General features: G+C 45.0%; 1 protein-coding gene and 1 long non-coding RNA gene across 2 annotated transcripts; one reads left to right on the plus strand and one right to left on the minus strand.

Moving 5' to 3' along the window:
* Positions 1–233: 233 nt before the first annotated feature.
* On the minus strand, positions 234–3093 carry LOC121549350. Its single transcript, XR_005996797.1, has 4 exons — positions 2811–3093; positions 2292–2409; positions 2067–2198; positions 234–417 (listed from the first exon to the last, which is right to left on the minus strand). It is a non-coding gene; the product is annotated as an uncharacterized LOC121549350 (long non-coding RNA).
* Positions 3094–3388: 295 nt separating this feature from the next.
* On the plus strand, positions 3389–18900 carry epm2a (EPM2A glucan phosphatase, laforin). The gene is made up of 4 exons (XM_041861116.1): positions 3389–4095; positions 10074–10248; positions 17262–17506; positions 17697–18900. The coding sequence occupies exons 1-4, from the start codon at positions 3849–3851 to the stop codon at positions 17978–17980; spliced, it is 951 nt and encodes a 316-aa protein (XP_041717050.1). The 5' UTR covers positions 3389–3848; the 3' UTR covers positions 17981–18900.
* The last annotated feature ends 1779 nt before the right edge of the window (positions 18901–20679 follow it).

Genomic DNA, 20679 nt, shown 5'->3' on the forward strand with positions numbered 1-20679 from the left:
TCTTGGGCCAAGAAACACGAGCAATGGACATTAGACTGTTGGAAAATTGTCCTTTGGTCTGATGAGTCCAAATTGGAGATTTAAAAATAACTTTGGTAATTTAACCCCAAGCATACAGATGTAGGATCTTAATTTGATCACTCTGTTGCAGAACAACTTTTCTGCAATGCAGGACATTTTTAACTTGTAGTGTATTTGAGTTTTGAAAAGGCTTCTGAAATTGATGAACCCTCGACAGAAATGTCAATTTATTATTATCCACATAAAAATGAACATTTCCTGTTACTGCAGGATCATTGTTCCTTCCATTGGGGATTTCAAGCCGGGGATGCACTGCGATCCAAATCCCAGAAACTGGACATAACTGGTGTGTTTGGGATGGCGTGCAGGCACGAGCATCCGCCGAAGTTCCTGAACCTGAAGAGAGGAGAGAAGTATGTGGATCAGTGACGACCCTTCCTTCAGGGTAGGTGGGGCAGAGCTAAAAAAAATAAAAGAATAATAATGTATATAAACACTACCGTTCAAAAGCTTGTGGTCACTTAGAAATGTCCTTGTTTCCGAAAGAAAAGCAATTTTTTTGTCCATTAAAATAAAATAAAATAGATCAGTGTAGACATTGTTAATGTTGTAAATGGTTATTGTAGCTGGAACCGGCTGATTTTTTTATGGAATATCTACATAGGCGTACAGAGGTCCATTATCAGCAACCATCAGTCCTGTGTTCCAATGGCACGTTGTGTTTGCTAATCCAAGTTTATCATTTTAAAAGGCTAATTGATCATTAGAAAACCCTTTTGCAATTATGTTAGCATAGCTGAAAACTGTTGTGCTGATTAAAGAAGCAATTAAACTGGCCTTCTTGAGACTAGTTAAGTATCTGGAGCATCAGCAATTGTGGGTTCGATTACAGGCTCAAAATGGCCAGAAACAAATAACTTTCTTCTGAAACTCGTCAGTCTATTCTTGTTCTGAGAAATGAAGGCTATTCCAAGCGAGAAATTGCCAAGAAACTGAAGATCTCGTACAACTCTGTGTACTACTCCCTTCACAGAACAGCGCAAACTGGCTCTAACCAGAATAGAAAGAGGAGTGGGAGGCCCCGGTGCACAACTGAGCAAGAGGACAAATACATTAGAATGTATAGTTTGAGAAACAGACGCCTCACAGGTCCTCAACTGGCAGCTTCATTAAATAGTACCCGCAAAACACCAGTCTCAACGTCAACAGTGAAGAGGCGACTCCGGGATGCTGACCTTCTAGGCAGAGTTGCAAAGAAAAAGCCATATCTCAGACTGGCCAATAAAAAGAAAAGATGAAGATGGGCAAAAGAACACAGACACTGGACAGAGGAAGATTGGAAAAAAGTTATGGACAGACAAATCGAAGTTTGAGGCGTTCGGATCACAAAGAAGAACATTTGTGAGACGCAGACCAAATGAAAAGATGCTGGAGGAGTGCTTGATGCCATCTGTCAAGCATGGTGGAGGCAATGTGATGGTCTGAGGGTGCTTTGGTGGTGGTAAAGTGGGAAATGTGTACAGGGTAAAAGGGATCTTGAAGAAGGAAGGCTATCACTCCATTTTGCAACGCCCTGTGGACGGCGCTTGATTGGAGCCAATTTCCTCCTACAACAGGACAATGACCCAAAGCACAGCTCCAAACTATGCAATAACTATTTAGGGAAGAAGCAGTCAGCTGGTATTCTGTCTATAATGGAGTGGCCAGCACAGTCACCAGACCTCAACCCTATTGAGCTGTTGTGGGAGCAGCTTGACCGTATGGTATGTAAGAAGTGCCCATCAAGCCAATCCAACTTGTGGGAGGTGCTTCAGGAAGCATGGGGTGAAATCTCTTCAGATTACCTCAACAAATTGACAACTAGAATGCCAAAGGTCTGCAAGGCTGTAATTGCTGCAAATGGAGGAGTCTGGTACTGTATATAAGAAAGACAACTGAAGTTGGATATATTTCCCCTTATAAATTATTAACAACACTGAATTCAAATAAGAATCCTAGCTTACTGAGACTTTATAGTTGTTCCTTAATTGTTATCATTGACATACCTGTGGACAGAGAGGACACTTTGTTCCGTCCGATGTCAGTGGCGGCAACTTCCTGACAGTCTGTCATTCAAACTGCCAGTGTTTGAACTCCTCAAATTACTCACTTGTGAGCTTCCGGTAGAGCTCAACTGTCTGGAGATAGAAGAAGAAAAAAAACTACTCCTCCTCATAGTAAAAAACACTTACATGTATGGTTTGATTTCCAATTTAAAATACAATAACTACCTTCCAGCATGCATTGGATTTATCGAAAGCCAAGGTAATCCCACTCAAAGACACCTCACACTCCAGCTGCAGGAGGTCCACTGAAATTGCTGTTTGGGGCTGATGTCATGAGCTCTTCCTGAAATGAGGACATTCCGTTTCTTAGATTGCATTGCTAAACATTACATCCGATGTTGGTGAGATGCATGTCTCTTAAGAACTATCAAAATGACACCATATTTTCATCATAACAACAGAGTGAACAGGGTTATGGTAAACTAGATAAAATGAAATCAAAACCAAAGTTGTCATTTGAGCGGAATACAGCGTAGTGTGCACAATACAATGACATAAGTAGATAACTACAGTATATTAAGTAGAGTGCAGTAGGTGCCATAGTAACAAAGAGTCAGTTCAGTTTTCATCAACAGGGAGAAACTGTCTCTGAGCATGGTGCTGCTACACTTGATGCTCTGATACAGTTTGCAAGACGGTAAAGGAGCCAGATGTCTTAGTTTACCATTTTGATATAAGGCCTACCTCTAACGTCAACAACAGTCAGAAGACGGTTGTACTGACTATGACAGTCATGGTCATCTTGTCTCCTCCACTCCCATCTTAGGCCCACCGGGACACATGGGATGAACTGCCCTGACTAAGACAGACAAACACAAAGTTGTTGAACAACAGACTACAGTAGCTGCAGATTTGAAACTACACTATCAAGTGTGCTAGTACCGAAGTGTACTAGTGCACACTTCGGTAAAAGTATGGAGATTTAAGAGACAGAGACATGAGACGGAGCAAAATAAATTACACGCAATTTAGCACCAAAAACAGGAAATGACACAATGCCATGGTTCCCGGGGAATTTAAACCGAACAGACTGCTAATGCAAAATTGCAAATCCTTTTAAATGTATTATATTGCACTCAATAAATATTCTCCCTTACTATGGGTCATATTCGCGGGCTATCCAGGGGTAACAACACTAAAATTCATTACATTAGCTTTGTAAATTGACGAAGTGAAAGGACGTCAGAAGATCTTCTTCTAGTTTTAGTTACAGCACAATAAAAATGCTCATTACCGCCACGAACGTATACGGGGTGTAATAACAGCGGTGGTTGATACTTTTGCCTACTCGTTAATCTTGATATGAAACGTTGATTTGAACCTTCTGACCAACTAGTGGGTCAGCAGGCACTCCACTGTCAGATCCATATCGCGTGATTTCTGATAATAGTTATCGATTATATATGGGGTGGATTTTTACATGACACAGCGCACCAAGGTAAATTGTCCTCGCCCGCTCCGTAGATAGTCCCAGCTGTTTTTTTTCTCCAACCTAGGTTTATTTTTAGGGCAAATGAACATGATAGCCTACCCCAAATTGAACACGGTGGTCATGTCAAGTAAAGATCGTTTCCAGTGTGTAGTTTACTGTATGCAATGGCATGGCTGTGCAGCCTTTATCGCAAAGGGAGTGATCTATGAAAGCACCGCGATCTAGCCTAGCAGGCTACTAAACCGCGTCAATATTGTATCTCGAAGTGACCTTTTAGTTTATTTAGGGTGATGTTATACAGGTTCGGCGTCATTCTCACTCCGGGGTGCCCGGACGTAGAGGTGTTTGTGTTAGGGTCCCGTCCGGAGATGGGTCACTGGGACCCAAACAATGCGGTTCTGATGAAACGGACGCAGGTGGTTTTGTCCATGCGCGAGCCTTGCCTCTGGATCGCCGAAGTGCACCTGGCAGAACCATGCCAAGAGAGCCTGTGGTTGAAGTTCATCAAACGAGTGGGGGGCAATTTCATCTGGGAAGGTATTATGAAATAAATACATAGTTTAAATTTAGTCAGTTATTGGGTTTATAGCCAACACACCTGCTTGTTATAGTCTAATTACTTAGGCTACTGTAGGCCAGGCTCAATGCTGAACTATTTCCATCTGTTTCCATGCCATTTACCTAGACCTAGGTAAAATGTGTGTTATATTGGATATGCGCTGGAATTCGGTTTTCTCTCGTCAATAGCTATTGAACAAAGCTAGAGGGCTGCATTCCTGCAGGATGCCCGCGGACCTGCGGGTCTTGACAGAGATCATTGCAACTCAGTCGGCTGCGGGTGGTCAGTGAGGATTTTGGGATGAAAATATTTTTGTTGTCCCACAGATTATTTGGAAACTGTTGACTTTCTGCTTTGTAGGCGTTAGCCTAAACCTACCTATTGTATTAAAAGTACATATTTTTTGCATTATTCACACACACAGAATTCGCTGCTTCAACTTCAGCAGCCTCTCCTAGTTGGGGGTGCGAGTTCAAGTCTGCCTAGTAGGCCTATGTGTGGTCTCATTGAAATAGAGTAGGCTGCCTACATGAGCGGGGAATCACGTGGCAATTAACGTAAATATGATTAGACTGTAGTTTACTACAGTGTCTTTAAATAAATATTGATCATGGAAAGAAGTGGCGGGCGCTCAACCAATGTGAGTTGAAGTGCAATCAAAATGTTTTATCACTGAAAAGGAAAAGGCACAATGCGCACATAGGTTAGGCTACTATGGTGAGCGGGCGTTGCGCCTTTTCATTTTCAATAAGTATTGATTACCTATTTATTTGTCTCTGCCTGCAAATTGTCCTCCTAAAAGGTAGGCTATATCCGATATGCAAAACGTAGCAAGAGTCACTATCATCATTCTTGCTGATTCATGTTAGTAGCCATACCTGCGAGATCAGGTGCGCATGTGATCTCAATTAAATAGAGCAGGCTATAGCCTATACATGGGTGGAGATGAAAATGTACTTCCTAAATATGATTAGGCTATAGTTTACTACATTGCCTATAAATAAATATTGATCACCCATATTTCTCCGTCTGAAAATATAAAAATAGCTTGAGAAAGTGCAAGTCTCCAACTCTGCTCTCTTTAAACTACATCTAGCATATTGGCTGATATAGCCCAGTAATACAGATATTATTATTATTATTATTATTATTATTTTATATATTTTTTTACCTTTATTTAACTAGGCAAGTCAGTTAAGAACAAATTCTTATTTACAATAACGGCCTACACCGGCCAAACCCGGACGATGCTGGGCCAATTGTGCGCTGCCCTATGGACTCCCAATCACGGCTGTTTGTGATACAGCCTGGAATCGAACCAGGGGGTGCATTCGGAGAGTATTCAGACCCCTTGACTTTTTCCACATTTTGTTACGTTGCAGCCTTATTCTAAAATCGATTAAATTGTTTTTTCCCCCTTGCCTTTTGGCAAACTCCAAGCGGGCTGTCATGTGCCTTTTACTGAGGAGTGGCTTCCATCTGGCCACTCTACCATAAAGGCCTGATTGGTGGAGTGCTGCAGAGATGGTTGTCCTCCTTGAAGGTTCTCCCATCTCCACATAGGAACTCTGGAGCTCTGTCAGAGCGACCATCGGGTTCTTGGTCACCTCCCTGAACCAAGTCTCTTCTCCCCCGATTGCTCAGTTTGACCGGGCGGCCAGCTCTAGGAAGAGTCTTGGTGGTTCCAAACTTCTTCCATTTAAGAATGATGGAGGCCACTGTGTTCTTGGGGACCTTCAATGCTGCAGACTTTTTTTGGTACCCTTCCCCAGATCTTTGCCTCGACACAATCCTGTCTCGGAGCTCTACGGACAATTCCTTCGACCTCATGTCAGCGCAGACCTCTAAACCAAGCCTGCAATGCCTATGATGATGGTGTGGTCCTCTGTAGCTCAGCTGGTAGAGCACGGCGCTTGTAACGCCAAGGTAGTGGGTTCGATCCCCGGGACCACCCATACACAAAAATGTATGCACGCATGACTGTAAGTCGCTTTGGATAAAAGCGTCTGCTAAATGGCATATTATTATTATTATTATATGGTATATTCTGAATCGGGTGGCTGGAAAACAATCCACACAGAAAAATATATAATAATAATAACAATAATAATAATACGATTTCGGATTTCAATCTTCAATAGCTCGTACACAAAGCGTGCCATGACTATGAAAATGATATATTCTGTATCGGGGGTCTCGACGGATTAGCGTGTCTGCATTGCCGTGTGCTCTCCCCGATCGATGAACCACCTGGAAATGAAATGGTTGGAGCAACAGGAACCATCTTGTTATTCGGCTGTTTGTGTCTCCCTTACCCGCCATCCACTGAAGGGGCGCATGATCTGTGACCAGCCGAAATCGCCTCCTTAGGAGATAGTACCTCAGGTGTTCCAGGGGTCACTTAATTGCCTGTGCCTCCCTCTCTATCGTCATGTACTTCCTCTCCCTGTCGGACAGCTTGCGGCTTATGTATAGGATGGGACGTTCCTCCGCCCTGTCCCCTTGAAACAGGACAGCCCCCAAGCCAGTGCTGGGGTGGACGGTGAAAGGCTGCTGGAAATCTGGGGCTCTCAACACCGGCTCCGAGCACAGCGTGTCTTTGAGGTGGAAGAACGCCCCCTCGTCTTCAGATGTCCATACCATCCTCACCGGGTTCCTCTTCTTTGTCATGTTGGTCAGTGAGGTGGCGATAGCGGCGTAGCTTGGGATGAACCGCCTGTAATAACCCGTTAGGCCCAGGAACGAGCGGACCCCCTTCTTGTCCCTGGGCCGCGGCCACTCCCGGATGGCCCTGGTCTTCTCCAAAGCAAATTTTATTGGTCACATACACGTGTTTAGCAGATGTTATTGTGTGTGTAGCGAAATGCGGCATGGGGTAGGCGTCGAACCTGGAGATGGCATTGATGGCTCTGAAATCATTGCAGAAGCGCGATAGAGCTGGACCATTCGCTGGTGGACTGCTCGACGACCCCCATCTTCAACATCTCCCTCACCTCTTTCCGTGCCATCTCCCGGCATGCCTCTGGTACCCTGTATGGTCAGAGATGTACCTTATTCCCTGGCTCCGTGGTTATGCGAGGACAGAGCAAGGAGGTCTGCCCCGGAAGGGGGGAGAAGACCCGTTGGTTCTGTAGGACAACCTTTTCAAGGTCTCGCGTCTGCTGAGCTGTAAGAGTGGTGCCAAAAGGCACCTTTTCTGGTGGATGTTCCTCTTCATCTGCTTTAAATCCCATCAGCACTTGTGCCTCTCGTTCCACATAGGCTTTCAACAGGTTGATGTGGTATATCTGCTGAGGGCGCCGTCGTCCTGGCTGACTCACGCTGTAGTTGACCGATGAGACTTGCTCTTTCACATGTGGGCTCTGCCACTGAGCCAGGAGCCTGAGTTCCGGCGTGGGGACGAGGAGGAGTACCTTATCTCCTGGGCAGAACTGTCGCGGCTGGGCCGTTCTATTGTACGCCCGGGCTTGGGTTCCCTGTGCTTTGGCCATGTGTTCCCACACAACCGGCCATATCACTGCCATTCGGTCCTTCATGAATGTGACGTGTTCGATGAAGGAACGGTACAGGCAGGGTTGGTTCTCCCAGGCCTCCTTGGCCAAGTCAAGGGTGCTGTGACAGGGCCACCCATAGAGTAGCTCGAAAGGCGAGAAGCCAGTGGACGCCTGGGGGACCTCCCGGAGCGTGAACATGAGGTGGGACAACAACATATCCCAATTCTTCCTGTCCCGGTCCACCACCCTGGTTTTATTCAGCCCATCCGTCTGAGGGTGATACACACTGGTCCTTATTTGTTTGACCCGGTATAACTGACACAGGTCCTTCATCAGTCTGGACATGAACGGCGTGGCCGGGAGTCCCACTCGGGAGAACATGAGATACAGTTATTTTGCTATGGCTTTCGTTGCCATCGACCTCAAGGGAATAGCCTCTGGGAACTTGCATAGGCCACCACAACCAAGATGTACTCATGTCTGTGCGCCGAACGTGGCAGGGGTCCCACCAGGTCCATGGCTATGCACTCAAACGGGGTCTCTATAATTGGGAGAGGGATAAGAGGGTTATGGTATGTTCACTTGGGAGCAGTGCGTTGGCAGATGTAACAAGATTTGCAATACTTAGCAACATCTTGGGTAATCCTCGGCTAATAGAAACGCCCCAGCAACCGTTCGGTGGTCTTCAACCTGGGTAGTTGGCCCCCTAGTACATGTGTATGGGCCATGTGTAACACAATAATTAATTATAATTATAACACAACATCCCTGTATGAACGGGGCACCATTACCAGTTCCTGTTCTACCGCTCTACATTGGGCCACCCAGTATAAGATACTCCGCTTGATGGCGTAATAAGGAGGGTTAACTCACCTTCCGAGCCGATACTCCTCCCATCTATCTTCTTCACCTTCAGCATAGCCTGGCGATGGTCGGGGTCCTGGTGTTGGGTGGTTCCGAATTGGTCCATTAGCTCTTCCGACAGGGTGAAGTTGTGCGTGCTGGGGCGAGGGAGGGGGCACTCCTGATCGGGGTCGGATGACTCCGTGCCAAACCCCCTCCAGGTGCTCTCTCTCCATGACTCCTGAAACACCTGGCGTAACTGCTCCCTCTGGAGCTCGTTGACTGGACTCAGGATGGGGGTCTGGTTAGATCTGGCTCCCGCCCGGTCGCTCTCGACCCCCCCCTTCAGGTGTCCTCCTCCGTGGTCTCCTGGAACAAGTGCCTCAGTCGGTCATCGGGGGAGTCTCCTTCTCCCCCCTGACCAGATAAGGAATCCCAGTTGCCCTGCCACGCCTCCTTGGCTTCATCCCGTCCCTTCCCAGCTCAAATAAGCAAAGAGAAACAGCGGTCCATCATTACTTTAAGACATGAAGGTCAGTCAATACGGACAATTTCAAGAACTTTTAAAGTTTCTTCGGGTGCAGTTGCAAAAACCATCAAGCCCTAAGATAAAAATTGCTTTTCTTTCGAAAACAAGGACATTTCTAAGTGACCCCAAACTTTTGAACGGTAGTGTATATATTTTTATTTTTAGGTGTGGATTGTTATCCATCCACCCCTGATTCAGAATATACCATCTCCATAGTCATGGCATGCTTGGTTAAATAGCTAATGACGAGAGAAAACCGAATATTCAATATAAAACAAATTTCACCAAGGTATAGCCTAGATGGCTGGCTACAAGTTGAGTATTCATTATTCTACCTCTCTTTCAACTGTAATAAGCTATTCAACCACGTGATGGCGGCAAAGGCACGTCTTTGAATTGCACAGGCTCAGGGGTTTGGCACTTCGTTTCTGACAGAAGGGGTGGTGCGCGGTGGTGGAACAGGGGATCTAACCGTTGCATATGTGGTCCGCGCGGCAGCACTACCAGTAGATCAGCCCCCGGCACCTGCTATATCTTCTTGATAAATATAATCATTGGAAATAAGCATGTGAATTGTTTCCATGAAGCCTAACTCAAAGTCCTCTAGGCATATTTGCAAATGATTGGATTAACAGTGAATAGGACTAATAACTTTATAAATAACTGTTTCTTTATTTGGTGTTGTACGCCTACTTGAAGGCCTATTACCTCCCACCACACATTACATTTACATTTTAGTCATTTACGCCGCCCAAAATCTGTCTTTGTGATATAAGCACGTTTTTGTATGGAGGTCTATGAGAGTGTTGAATTACGTGAGGCTTATTTGATCTAATAGAAGTTTCGTAATGTTTAGGCTGTTACAAATGTACTGATATAAGTGGATGCACGTGGTATTCCGGCAACTTTGAGAAAAACAACTTAGTTGTGCAGACGTCTCATTGGCTAGAATGGTCCCACCTGATCTCGCCTGCCTTCAATCATTGAGTACATGTATTTCCATTGTTAGCCAAGTGACCACTCTATCTTGTCAATATAATAGATAATCTTTGCCTTTAATCCAAAAATGCTTCATTTGATTTGTTCCCAGGCAACGGTGCCCACCATGACAGATGTTGTGTGTACGACCAGAGCAACCTGGTGGACGGGGTGTACTGCCACCCTATTAGCCACTGGATCGAGGAGACGGGTCATACGGACGAGATGAAGCACACGACTGACTTCTACTTTGGCGTGGCCGGCCAGCAGGCCATGCATTTCAACAGGTAACATAATACCTGATCCCATTTTCTTCCCACAGGTTGCATCACTCCTTTGCAACACTCATGAGTGTTTGAGGTTGTCTGTAGCCATCCCACGTGTGGGAGATAGTTGGCTATTTGCATTATTCAAATAATCACTTTCCTCCTTCTTTTCTTTGAGGCATCAGTGGATAGCTGTGCCTCCCAGCAAACACCAGAGACAGACTTGTATCCTAGTGAGTTTGACTACAGCACCCCTTCACCCAGTAATGAAATGAGAGGCTTGTCGTAAGTTATTGTTTGCCTGCCTTTTGTGATGTGAAAACTGGTGTGTACATAATTTGATAATGCTGTAAAAGTTAATGAGTTCCCCTGAGGGGGTGTGTTTCCCTGGTAAGTGGGACAGCTTTTTTAATGGCGCTATTGAAGGACCTCTCTTCCACATTTTGCCAATTGAGTTGCCCCTTTCAAAGCAAAAGGGCTTCTTTCATTAACATGCAGGTTTCATTTTGTCTTAGTATTATTTTGTCTTGGAATAATTTATGACTATTAACTTAATGTTCCCAAAAATGTGCTCCCCGTAACTTCAGCACAGTGCAGTATCACTGATGTACAGATAACAGCCAAAATAAAGGGAACACTTGAGTAAATGAGGGATACAAAGTATATTGAAAGCAGGTGCTTCCCTTCCACACAGGTGTGGTTCCTGAGTTAATTAAGCAGTTAACATCCCATCATGCTTAGGGTCATGTATAAAAATGCCCAGTTGCCCATTATTCCGGGTATCATGGCTAGAAGAAGAGATCTCAGTGACTTTGAGAGGAGTCTCAAAGGATCATAGGGGGTTTAAAGTGTGTGTGTGTGTGTGTGTGTGTGTGTGTGTGTGTGTGTGTGTGTGTGTGTGTGTGTGTGTGTGTGTGTGTGTGTGTGTGTGTGTGTGTGTGTCTCAGTCACCAGATCTCAGCCCAAATGAACACTTCTGGGAGATTCTATAGCGGTGCCTGAGACAGTGTTTTCCACCACCATCAACAAAACACCAAATTATGGAATTTATCTTGGAAGAATGGTGCTGCATCCCTTCAATAGAGTTCCAGACACTTGTTGAATATATGCTAAGGCGCAATGAAGCTGTTCTGGCAGCTCGTTGTGCCCCAACACCGTACTAAGACACTTTATGTTGGTGTTTCCTTTATTTAGGCGTTTCCTTTATTTTGGCAGTTACCTGTATTTGATCCCGAGGTGAATAGCTCCTCCTACCACATCCTCAGGTCATGAGTGTGATGTTTCACCCTCTTCAATCTCCAAGCAGCGACAGCCAGCCATGATTACTCTCCTCCTTCCTCTTTAAGCTTTGCTCTCTCACACACAATTTTAATTACTATGGGAACTGGGTTTTGTGAGGCACTCAGCAATTAATTCAGTGGGACAACGCATTCAAGGGCTCTTCAGAAGTTAAACCATTAGTGGTTGTATCGCATCAACCCCACAACCTTCCCTTTTCACTTGTTGGAGAGATGGAGGGGTGTTCAATATTTAGTTACAGTGGGGAGAACAAGTATTTGATACACTGCCGATTTTGCAGGTTTTCCTACTTACAAAGCATGTAGAGGTCTGTAATTTTTATCATAGGTACACTTCAACTGTGAGAGACGGAATCTAAAACAAAAATCCAGAAAATCACATTGTATGATTTTTAAGTAATTAATTTGCATTTTATTGCATGACATAAGTATTTCATACATCAGAAAAGCAGAACTTAATATTTGGTACAGAAACCTTTGTTTGCAATTACAGAGATCATACGTTTCCTGTAGGTCTTGACCAGGTTTGTACACACTGCAGCAGGGATTTTGGCCCACTCCTCCATACATACCTTCTCCAGATCCTTCAGGTTTCGGGGCTGTCGCTGGGCAATACGGACTTTCAGCTCCCTCCAAAGATTTTCTATTGGGTTCAGGTCTGGAGACTGGCTAGGCCACTCCAGGACCTTGAGATGCTTCTACGGAGCCACTCCTTAGTTGCCCTGGCTGTGTGTTTCGGGTCGTTGTCATGCTGGAAGACCCAGCCACGACCCCATCTTCAATGCTCTTACTGAGGGAAGGAGGTTGTTGGCCAAGATCTCGCGATACATGGCCCCATCCATCCTCCCCTCAATACGGTGCAGTCGTCCTGTCCCCTTTGCAGAAAAGCATCCCCAAAGAATGATGTTTCCACCTCCATGCTTCACGGTTGGGATGGTGTTCTTGGGGTTGTACTCATACTTCTTCTTCCTCCAAACACGGCGAGTGGAGTTTAGACCAAAAAGCATCAGACCACATGACCTTCTCCCATTCCTCCTCTGGATCATCCAGATGGTCATTGGCAAACTTTAGACGGGCCTGGACATGCGCTGGCTTGAGCAGGGGGACCTTGCGTGCGCTGCAGGATTTTAATCCATGACGGCGTAGTGTGTTACTAATGGTTTTCTTTGAGACTGTGGTCCCAGCTCTCTTCAGGTCATTGATCAGGTCCTGCCGTGTAGTTCTGGGCTGATCCCTCACCTTCCTCATGATCATTGATGCCCCACGAGGTGAGATCTTGCATGGAGCCCCAGACCGAGGGTGATTGACCATCATCTTGAACTTCTTCCATTTTCTAATAATTGCGCCAACAGTTGTTGCCTTCTCACCAAGCTGCTTGCCTATTGTCCTGTAGCCCATACCAGCCTTGTGCAGGTCTACAATTTTATCCCTGATGTCCTTACACAGCTCTCTGGTCTTGGCCATTGTGGAGAGGTTGGAGTCTGTTTGATTGAGTGTGTGGACAGGTGTCTTTTATACAGGTAATGAGTTCAAACAGGTGCAGTTAATACAGGTAATGAGTGGAGAACAGGAGGGCTTTTAAAGAAAAACTAACAGGTCTGTGAGAGCCGGAATTCTTACTGGTTGGTAGGTGATCAAATACTTATGTCATGCAATAAAATGCAAATTAATTACTTAAAAATCATACAATGTGATTTTCTGGATTTTTGTTTTAGATTCCGTCTCTCACAGTTGAAGTGTACCTATGATAAAAATTACAGACCTCTACATGCTTTGTAAGTAGGAAAACCTGCAAAATCAGCAGTGTATCAAATACTTGTTCTCTCCACTGTATGTCCTCTGGGTACCTCATAGATGGCTCATTTCGTTAGCGATAGCTCACTAAATCCATTAGAGTAACGAAATATGAAAAGTGTTAAAGACCTTAAATTGATTTTTGTAAAGAGGAGGGCAAAGCCTAGAGGAGGTCACTGATGATAATCCTTTGCAATGTGACAGCCACACTGTCATCATCATCATTTTCTTTTCTTATTTTTTCCCCCTCCTTCTCTTCACAAACTGTGAGAGAGATGGCGAGTCATTTCATTTGGCTGTGTGTCATAACGGTTCAGTGGCACTAAATTAAGTAATTTACTAACAGCAGATTGAGAGGTTGTATTCAATGCAGTCATTCAATGTTCCGATTGGAAATAGAGTTGAGCAGTCAATTTTGATACTGGATGTGTGATTCTTTGACTTTGCTAATTATGGGTGAAATAAATGACAGAGACCCATTACAGTAGCAAATACACACACACTCACACACACATTTGGCCTCTTTGCTCAGGTCACACACACAACCTGCACTGAGGTGAGCTGCAGGACACAGCAGAAATTAGCCTGGTCTCCCTGAAGCTCTGGACACACACCTTGCATGAAAATGAGAGAGAGGGTGGCCACTGGCCAGGTCCAGCTGGTTTTAATTTGTAATTTGTGGCCCAAGACCTTACAAGCTTTTGTCAACGACCTCTGTGCTGCAGGAGGCAAATACAGTGGGGGAAAAAAGTATTTAGTCAGCCACCAATTGTGCAAGTTCTCCCACTTAAAAAGTTGAGAGAGGCCTGTAATTTTCATCATAGGTACACGTCAACTATGACAGACAAATTGAGAGAAAAAAATCCAGAAAATCACATTGTAGGATTTTTAATGAATTTATTTGCAAATTATGGTGGAAAATAAGTATTTGGTCACCTACAAACAAGCAAGATTTCTGGCTCTCACAGACCTGTAACTTCTTCTTTAAGAGGCTCCTCTGTCCTCCACTCGTTACCTGTATTAATGGCACCTGTTTGAACTTGTTATCAGTATAAAAGACACCTGTCCACAACCTCAAACAGTCACACTCCAAACTCCACTATGGCCAAGACCAAAGAGCTGTCAAAGGACACCAGAAACAAAATTGTAGACCTGCACCAGGCTGGGAAGACTGAATCTGCAATAGGTAAGCAGCTTGGTTTGAAGAAATCAACTGTGGGAGCAATTATTAGGAAATGGAAGACATACAAGACCACTGATAATCTCCCTCGATCTGGGGCTCCACGCAAGATCTCACCCCGTGGGGTCAAAATGATCACAAGAACGGTGAGCAAAAATCCCAGAACCACACGGGGGACCTAGTGAATGACCTGTAGAGAGCTGGGACCAAAGTAACAAAGCCTACCATCAGTAACACACTACGCCGCCAGGGACTCAAATCCTGCAGTGCCAGACGTGTCCCCCTGCTTAAGCCAGTACATGTCCAGGCCCGTCTGAAGTTTGCTAGAGTGCATTTGGATGATCCAGAAGAGGATTGGGAGAATGTCAGATGAAACCAAAATATAACTTTTTGGTAAAAACTCAACTCGTCGTGTTTGGAGGACAAAGAATGCTGAGTTGCATCCAAAGAACACCATACCTACTGTGAAGCATAGGGGTGGAAACATCATGCTTTGTGGCTGTTTTTCTGCAAAGGGACCAGGACGACTGATCCGTGTAAAGGAAAGAATGAATGGGGCCATGTATCGTGAGATTTTGAGTGAAAACCTCCTTCCATCAGCAAGGGCATTGAAGATGAAACGTGGCTGGGTCTTTCAGCATGACAATGATCCCAAACACACCGCCCGGGCAACGAAGGAGTGGCTTCGTAAGAAGCATTTCAAGGTCTTGGAGTGGCCTAGCCAGTCTCCAGATCTCAACCCCATAGAAAATCTTTGGAGGGAGTTGAAAGTCCGTGTTGCCCAGCGACAGCCCTAAAACATCACTGCTCTAGAGGAGATCTGCATGGAGGAATGGGCCAAAATACCAGCAACAGTGTGTGAAAACCTTGTGAAGACTTACAGAAAACGTTTGACCTGTGTCATTGCCAACAAAGGGTATATAACAAAGTATTGAGAAACTTTTGTTATTGACCAAATACTTATTTTCCACCATAATTTGCAAATAAATTCATAAAAAATCCTACAATGTGATTTTCTGGATTTTTTTTCTCATTTTGTCTGTCATAGTTGACGTGTACCTATGATGAAAATTACAGGCCTCTCTCATCTTTTTAAGTGGGAGAACTTGCACAATTGGTGGCTGACTAAATACTTTTTTTCCCCACTGTAAGCTTTTAAAATGAGAATTCTAGGCTGGTATCAGTGTAGCCACTGGTATCATAAACACCTCATTCTCTAATACATGAATCATTGTTTATCTGAAAGAGAGGTTCATGCACTTTACAGGACCATTGTCCGCTATGCATCGGTCAGAGGTGACTCCCAAGGACTTTACATGTTTGTACAGTTGGGCTATTTCAATGATTTAGAGATGTTTGTTTCTATTGTAAGCTCCTGTTTACTGCCATGCCAGGGCTTTGATTGGCCAAGTTTACCCAGTGGGAAAGGAGATGATCTCACACCAACCCACACCTTCATTAGTACCAAATGGGCCAGTTAAGCCTTTACACCATGTTTTAAAGCTGACAGTGAGGAAAACACGAAAACCTACTGTAGATGCTACTAAATACAAAAACTACACACTTGGGATTTTCGAGAAGTTTACATGAGCTACTAACTCACTGTACCATTGTGTTGAATCAATATGCCCATTTCTATGAGAGTTTGAATCACTCAATTCCACTGGGTTTTAGCAGGGCTCCAGAGAGTTTCCGGGTGTAAAGAGAGTCTTTCTTAGAAAAACAACCAGCTGTAAATCTAATGTGGAGGCAAAAGTTCCTGAATAATCTCCATTGAGCTCTTAAGCAAATCAGCAGCATCTGTCTTTGAGTGGCACTGCCCTGGTTTTCCATTAATACCCAGAGGTCTGTGGGCACCAGCCACCAGCTGCTGGCCCAACTAGATGGATCCCTGTGATGTCACCAGAGACGAAAGAGGAAGCGAGACACCCCATTCTGTGTTTTTTTTCTGGTTCAATAAAAGTAAATGAACTAAGTAGACCAGACCCAGTTGCTATTGCATTGGTGTCTATGGGAGGCACACCCAGTTAAGTAGACCAGAATTGACTTTTCTTTCATTCAATGGTTAACAGCCTGAGTGAACTATCTTAATTTATCCACCATCTTTGGTGTCACTCGAGGACATCACTCTGTGACGCTGTCCATCCTTTTACGTGTCACCTCCTCCCACTGACTGTTGATTTTACGCATGCTAATGAGCTCTAAATGGAGTCTGGCTCAGAGTGACGGGGCAGAAAATTACAGGAGGAGGTCAGGGAACAATCACCGCCGGGGAAAATGACAGGAGGAGGTCAGGGAACAATCACCGCCGGGGAAAATGACAGGAGGAGAGGGAGAGAGCGATGAGATGAAGGACAGAGATCGCTTTTCTGAGAGAAAACAGCTTTAGATCACTTGCCTGTGGTCTGTCTGGGAGACAGTTTGTATAAAAATACCACCGCTCTCCCCAGGAATCAGACTAGTGCCTTTAGCTCTCTCTCACCCCCTGGGCATCTCTTCCCTTCCACATTCCACCCCCTCAACCCTCTGTGCTTCTCTTACCTCCCCATACTACACCCCCTGCCCCTCACTTTCTACCCCATCAACCCCACTCCCTCAATCCCATCAACCCCACTCCCTCAACCCCACTCCATCAACCCCTGTGCCCCCTATCTGCTACCAGGGTCCTTCACCGGGTATGGCTGAGCATCAAGCCCACTCTGTCACCCCCCTATGTCCTCTTTGTCTCCTTCACCCCACTGTGCCCTCTGCTCTGTTTCCAGAGTCCTGCCCCGGGTGTTTCTGGGTAGCTGCCCTCGCCAGGTGGAACATGTGACCCTCAAGCTGAAGGAAGAGCTGGGTGTTACCGCGGTGATGAACTTTCAGACGGAGGGGGATGTGGTCAACAACTCGTCCGGCTGCCGCCGCGACCCCGGGCAGGAAATGACCCCAGAGACCATGATGCACCTGTACAGGGACTGTGGCCTGGCGTACGTGTGGATCCCAACACCAGACATGAGCACTGAAGGTGAGGAAGGAGAGGGGGGTCTGGGGTATGTTCAGGACTGCAACTGTGTCTCTCCAGGACCAGGAGTGAAGTAGACAGTCATGAAACACTTATCTATGGATCCTTGTATGGATCTGGGAAAGATCCAGCAGTAGTAAAGATTAGTCAGAAAGCCCTCCTCTGACATGTCCTTGTATGTCGCCCCCTGCAGGCCGGACTAGGATGCTTCCCCAGGCTGTCTTCCTGCTGCACGGTCTCCTGGAGAACGGTCACACGGTCTACGTTCACTGTAACGCTGGCGTTGGGCGCTCCACCGCGGCCGTGTGCGGTCTTCTCATGTACGTCCTGGGCTGGAGCAAGAGGAAGGTGCAGTACTTTGTCACAGCCAGGAGGGCGGCAGTCTACATCGACGAGGAGGCACTGGTAAACGCCCAGGGGGACTTCATGCAGAAGTTTGGACGCCTGCGCACCTCTGTTTGCTACCCGCAGACATGAGGGTGGAACCCCCTGTGGTGTGGAGTGTTGCTGCCTAGCTGTGCATGGGTGTCTGCCAGTGTGCCATAGAGACAGTGGAGAAAAGACAACATTTTAGTTGAAGTATTGCATTAATCATCTGTACACCCGACATGATTTGTGCGGAAGATGCCAGAAGGTGAAATAACTTAAGTGAAAATCAACCTCTGCACTGATTTGATCCAATGCAAATTACCAATTTAGATGAGGGGCTGTCATAAACTGGTCAATGATGAGGTACCCGGAGGGAATTCTACTAGCTGCTGCCAACAGATTCAAAAAGCTATTAATACTTCTCATTGTGATGTGTTCATTTTTTAGCTTTGGGGTTGTTTTTCAGTTATTTATTGAAGGTATTATTTATAATTGCATTGTGAAAAAGCAGTTGAGTCCAGAACATTGTCTGTAGATATCTGTTGTTGTCTGCTGGGGTTTTAGAAGGACCTTTTGTTCAAACCTTGTTTTTATTAATCAATGAACAGAGCTGACATTTCAAAAAGGCACCTTGAAGCTGTTGTTGTGGTGAATACTTATGACTGACTGAGACTTGTAGCTCCTGCAGGATCCAGCCTGAGTTGCGAATCCAGACAACAGTAAATATAAACTGGGTCAGGCACAAAGTCGGTGGCAAGGTGAGAATTTCACTGTCATGTTGGTGAGTTTAGGAAATAAACTGTTACTCTTTGCTCTCAGCCTATCTTCTCTCCACATTATACTCCTCAGTAAGAAGGGATTACGGCTGTGTCACCTCCGCTACCTTCTGAGAGAAATGGTGCCTTTTCATAGTCAATGGTGGCTCCCTGCAAATACAAATGATGGTTGCTTTTGTTATGTAGAATCCTTAATGCTGCTGCGAATAGGAAAATGTCATTTCCTGCTAAATAAATAAAATAAAAAACAAAGCCGGCCTGCACTCTCTCTCTCTCTCTCTCTCTCTCTCTCTCTCTCTCTGTCTGTCTCTGTCTCTGTCTCTGTCTCTCTCTCTATCTATCTGAAGGAAGATGCTGCTACCAGAGGAAGAATAAGACTCCTCCAAACTTCTTTTTAGAAGTAATCTTTGTTTACCTATCCCAACAATGCAATATTATTCAGGTCCTTCTAATGTGTAAATAACAAAACAACATTTCCTCCGGACCACTTCTAATGCATGCATAATAAGAACTGAGTTCATGTCTAGACTCGCCTCTCTGTGGCCAACTCCAAAGGAGCTGAGAGTGCTGGATAGGTTTGAAGCAGCCAACTTTCTCCCATGATGCCGCCAGGGGCTGAATGTTGTTGTTTACCCATAATGCTCTGTGGTATAGAATGTTATTTTACTGAGTGGTTACTTGGCGCCCGGAAGGCACGAACAACAGAGGTGCGTTGAGTTTCCTTGGACATTTGCTACATTGCGGAACGGTCTGTACTGAACGACATGTTTTTCCAAAACGTTCTTTGTACGTTCTTGAACAGATTTTGAGGTATGTTTTTTCCAGTTTGGGGGGTGTGGCGAGATGTGGCTTGAAGCAATGAGTGGCGTATTTAATGGGCAGTGGCCATGCTGTCAGCGTTCCACAACCGAACCCCTCCCCGTTTTTCAACTGGTCATTCAATACAGCACCGTTTTCGTTCAATTGAACATTCCAGAACGCACTTCCCTACCTAGACCATACCTTACCCATACCAAGCTATACAGTAAAACCTTAGACCAGTTGTTATAGGGCCATAATGCATTGCCACTGTAGTGGTCAGAAGTGTGTATGGGTGTGAACGAGAACCCGTAGAACGAGAGCCAAGAGAACATTTATCATTTAAAAAGCTGTTTGTGAGGGCGAGAGACAGCATGGGGCAAATCATCATAGTAACGCTTTCGTGCAATTTAATCCATAAATAGCTTAAATTAAGAGTTTGTGTTTATCTCATTGCTGTTGTCTGTTCTAAGCAGTCCTCCCTGGCAGCTATCAGCATGTATGTATTCTCCCCGCATTCATTTATGTGATTTAATCCATAACACAGAGCCATTCTTCTAATTCGCCTCCGCGGTTTACCTTCCAATTTATTTAGTGGTGGAGCCGCAGTGAAGATGGATCCTTTCCTGTTCGCTCTCCAGTAAAATTTAATCAAATCAAATTTAAGAGGGAAAACACCCACCGGGTCGAATACAAAGTTTTGGGGCCGATCAAACCCTCCAGCAGCGTTTACGGGGGCTTGGTGATATTGCCTAGGCGGGAGGGTAAGGTGGAGTGTTGAAATTTAACTTTATTCTCCGTCAACGATAGGCCAAGGGAATATTATGCATTTATATCACAACCATTAACATTTATATGATGATCATGTTAATATTTCAAGTTTGGTCATTGGTAAAAATAGAACAAAACTTTTTCTTACATGTGTCTACAGCAGTGGTTCACAATCCTGGTCCTAGGGACCCAAAGGGGTAAACATTTTTGTTTTTGCCCTAGCACTACACACCTGATTCAAATAATCAAAGCCTGATGATGAGTTGATGGTTTGAGTCAGGTGTGTAGTGCTATGGCAAAAGCGTGCACCCCTTTGGGTCCCCAGGACCAGGATTGAGAACCACTGGTCTACAGGGTTGCATTTCTAAGAAACAACACAGACTGTGTTCAAAGTCGACTATAATATTGTCATGGATCTTATTTTATAGGCTAAACATCTAGTGAAACAAAACAACTTTGTCA

This window comes from Coregonus clupeaformis, chromosome 33, assembly GCF_020615455.1.
Source record: "Coregonus clupeaformis isolate EN_2021a chromosome 33, ASM2061545v1, whole genome shotgun sequence".
Taxonomy (NCBI): domain Eukaryota; kingdom Metazoa; phylum Chordata; class Actinopteri; order Salmoniformes; family Salmonidae; genus Coregonus; species Coregonus clupeaformis.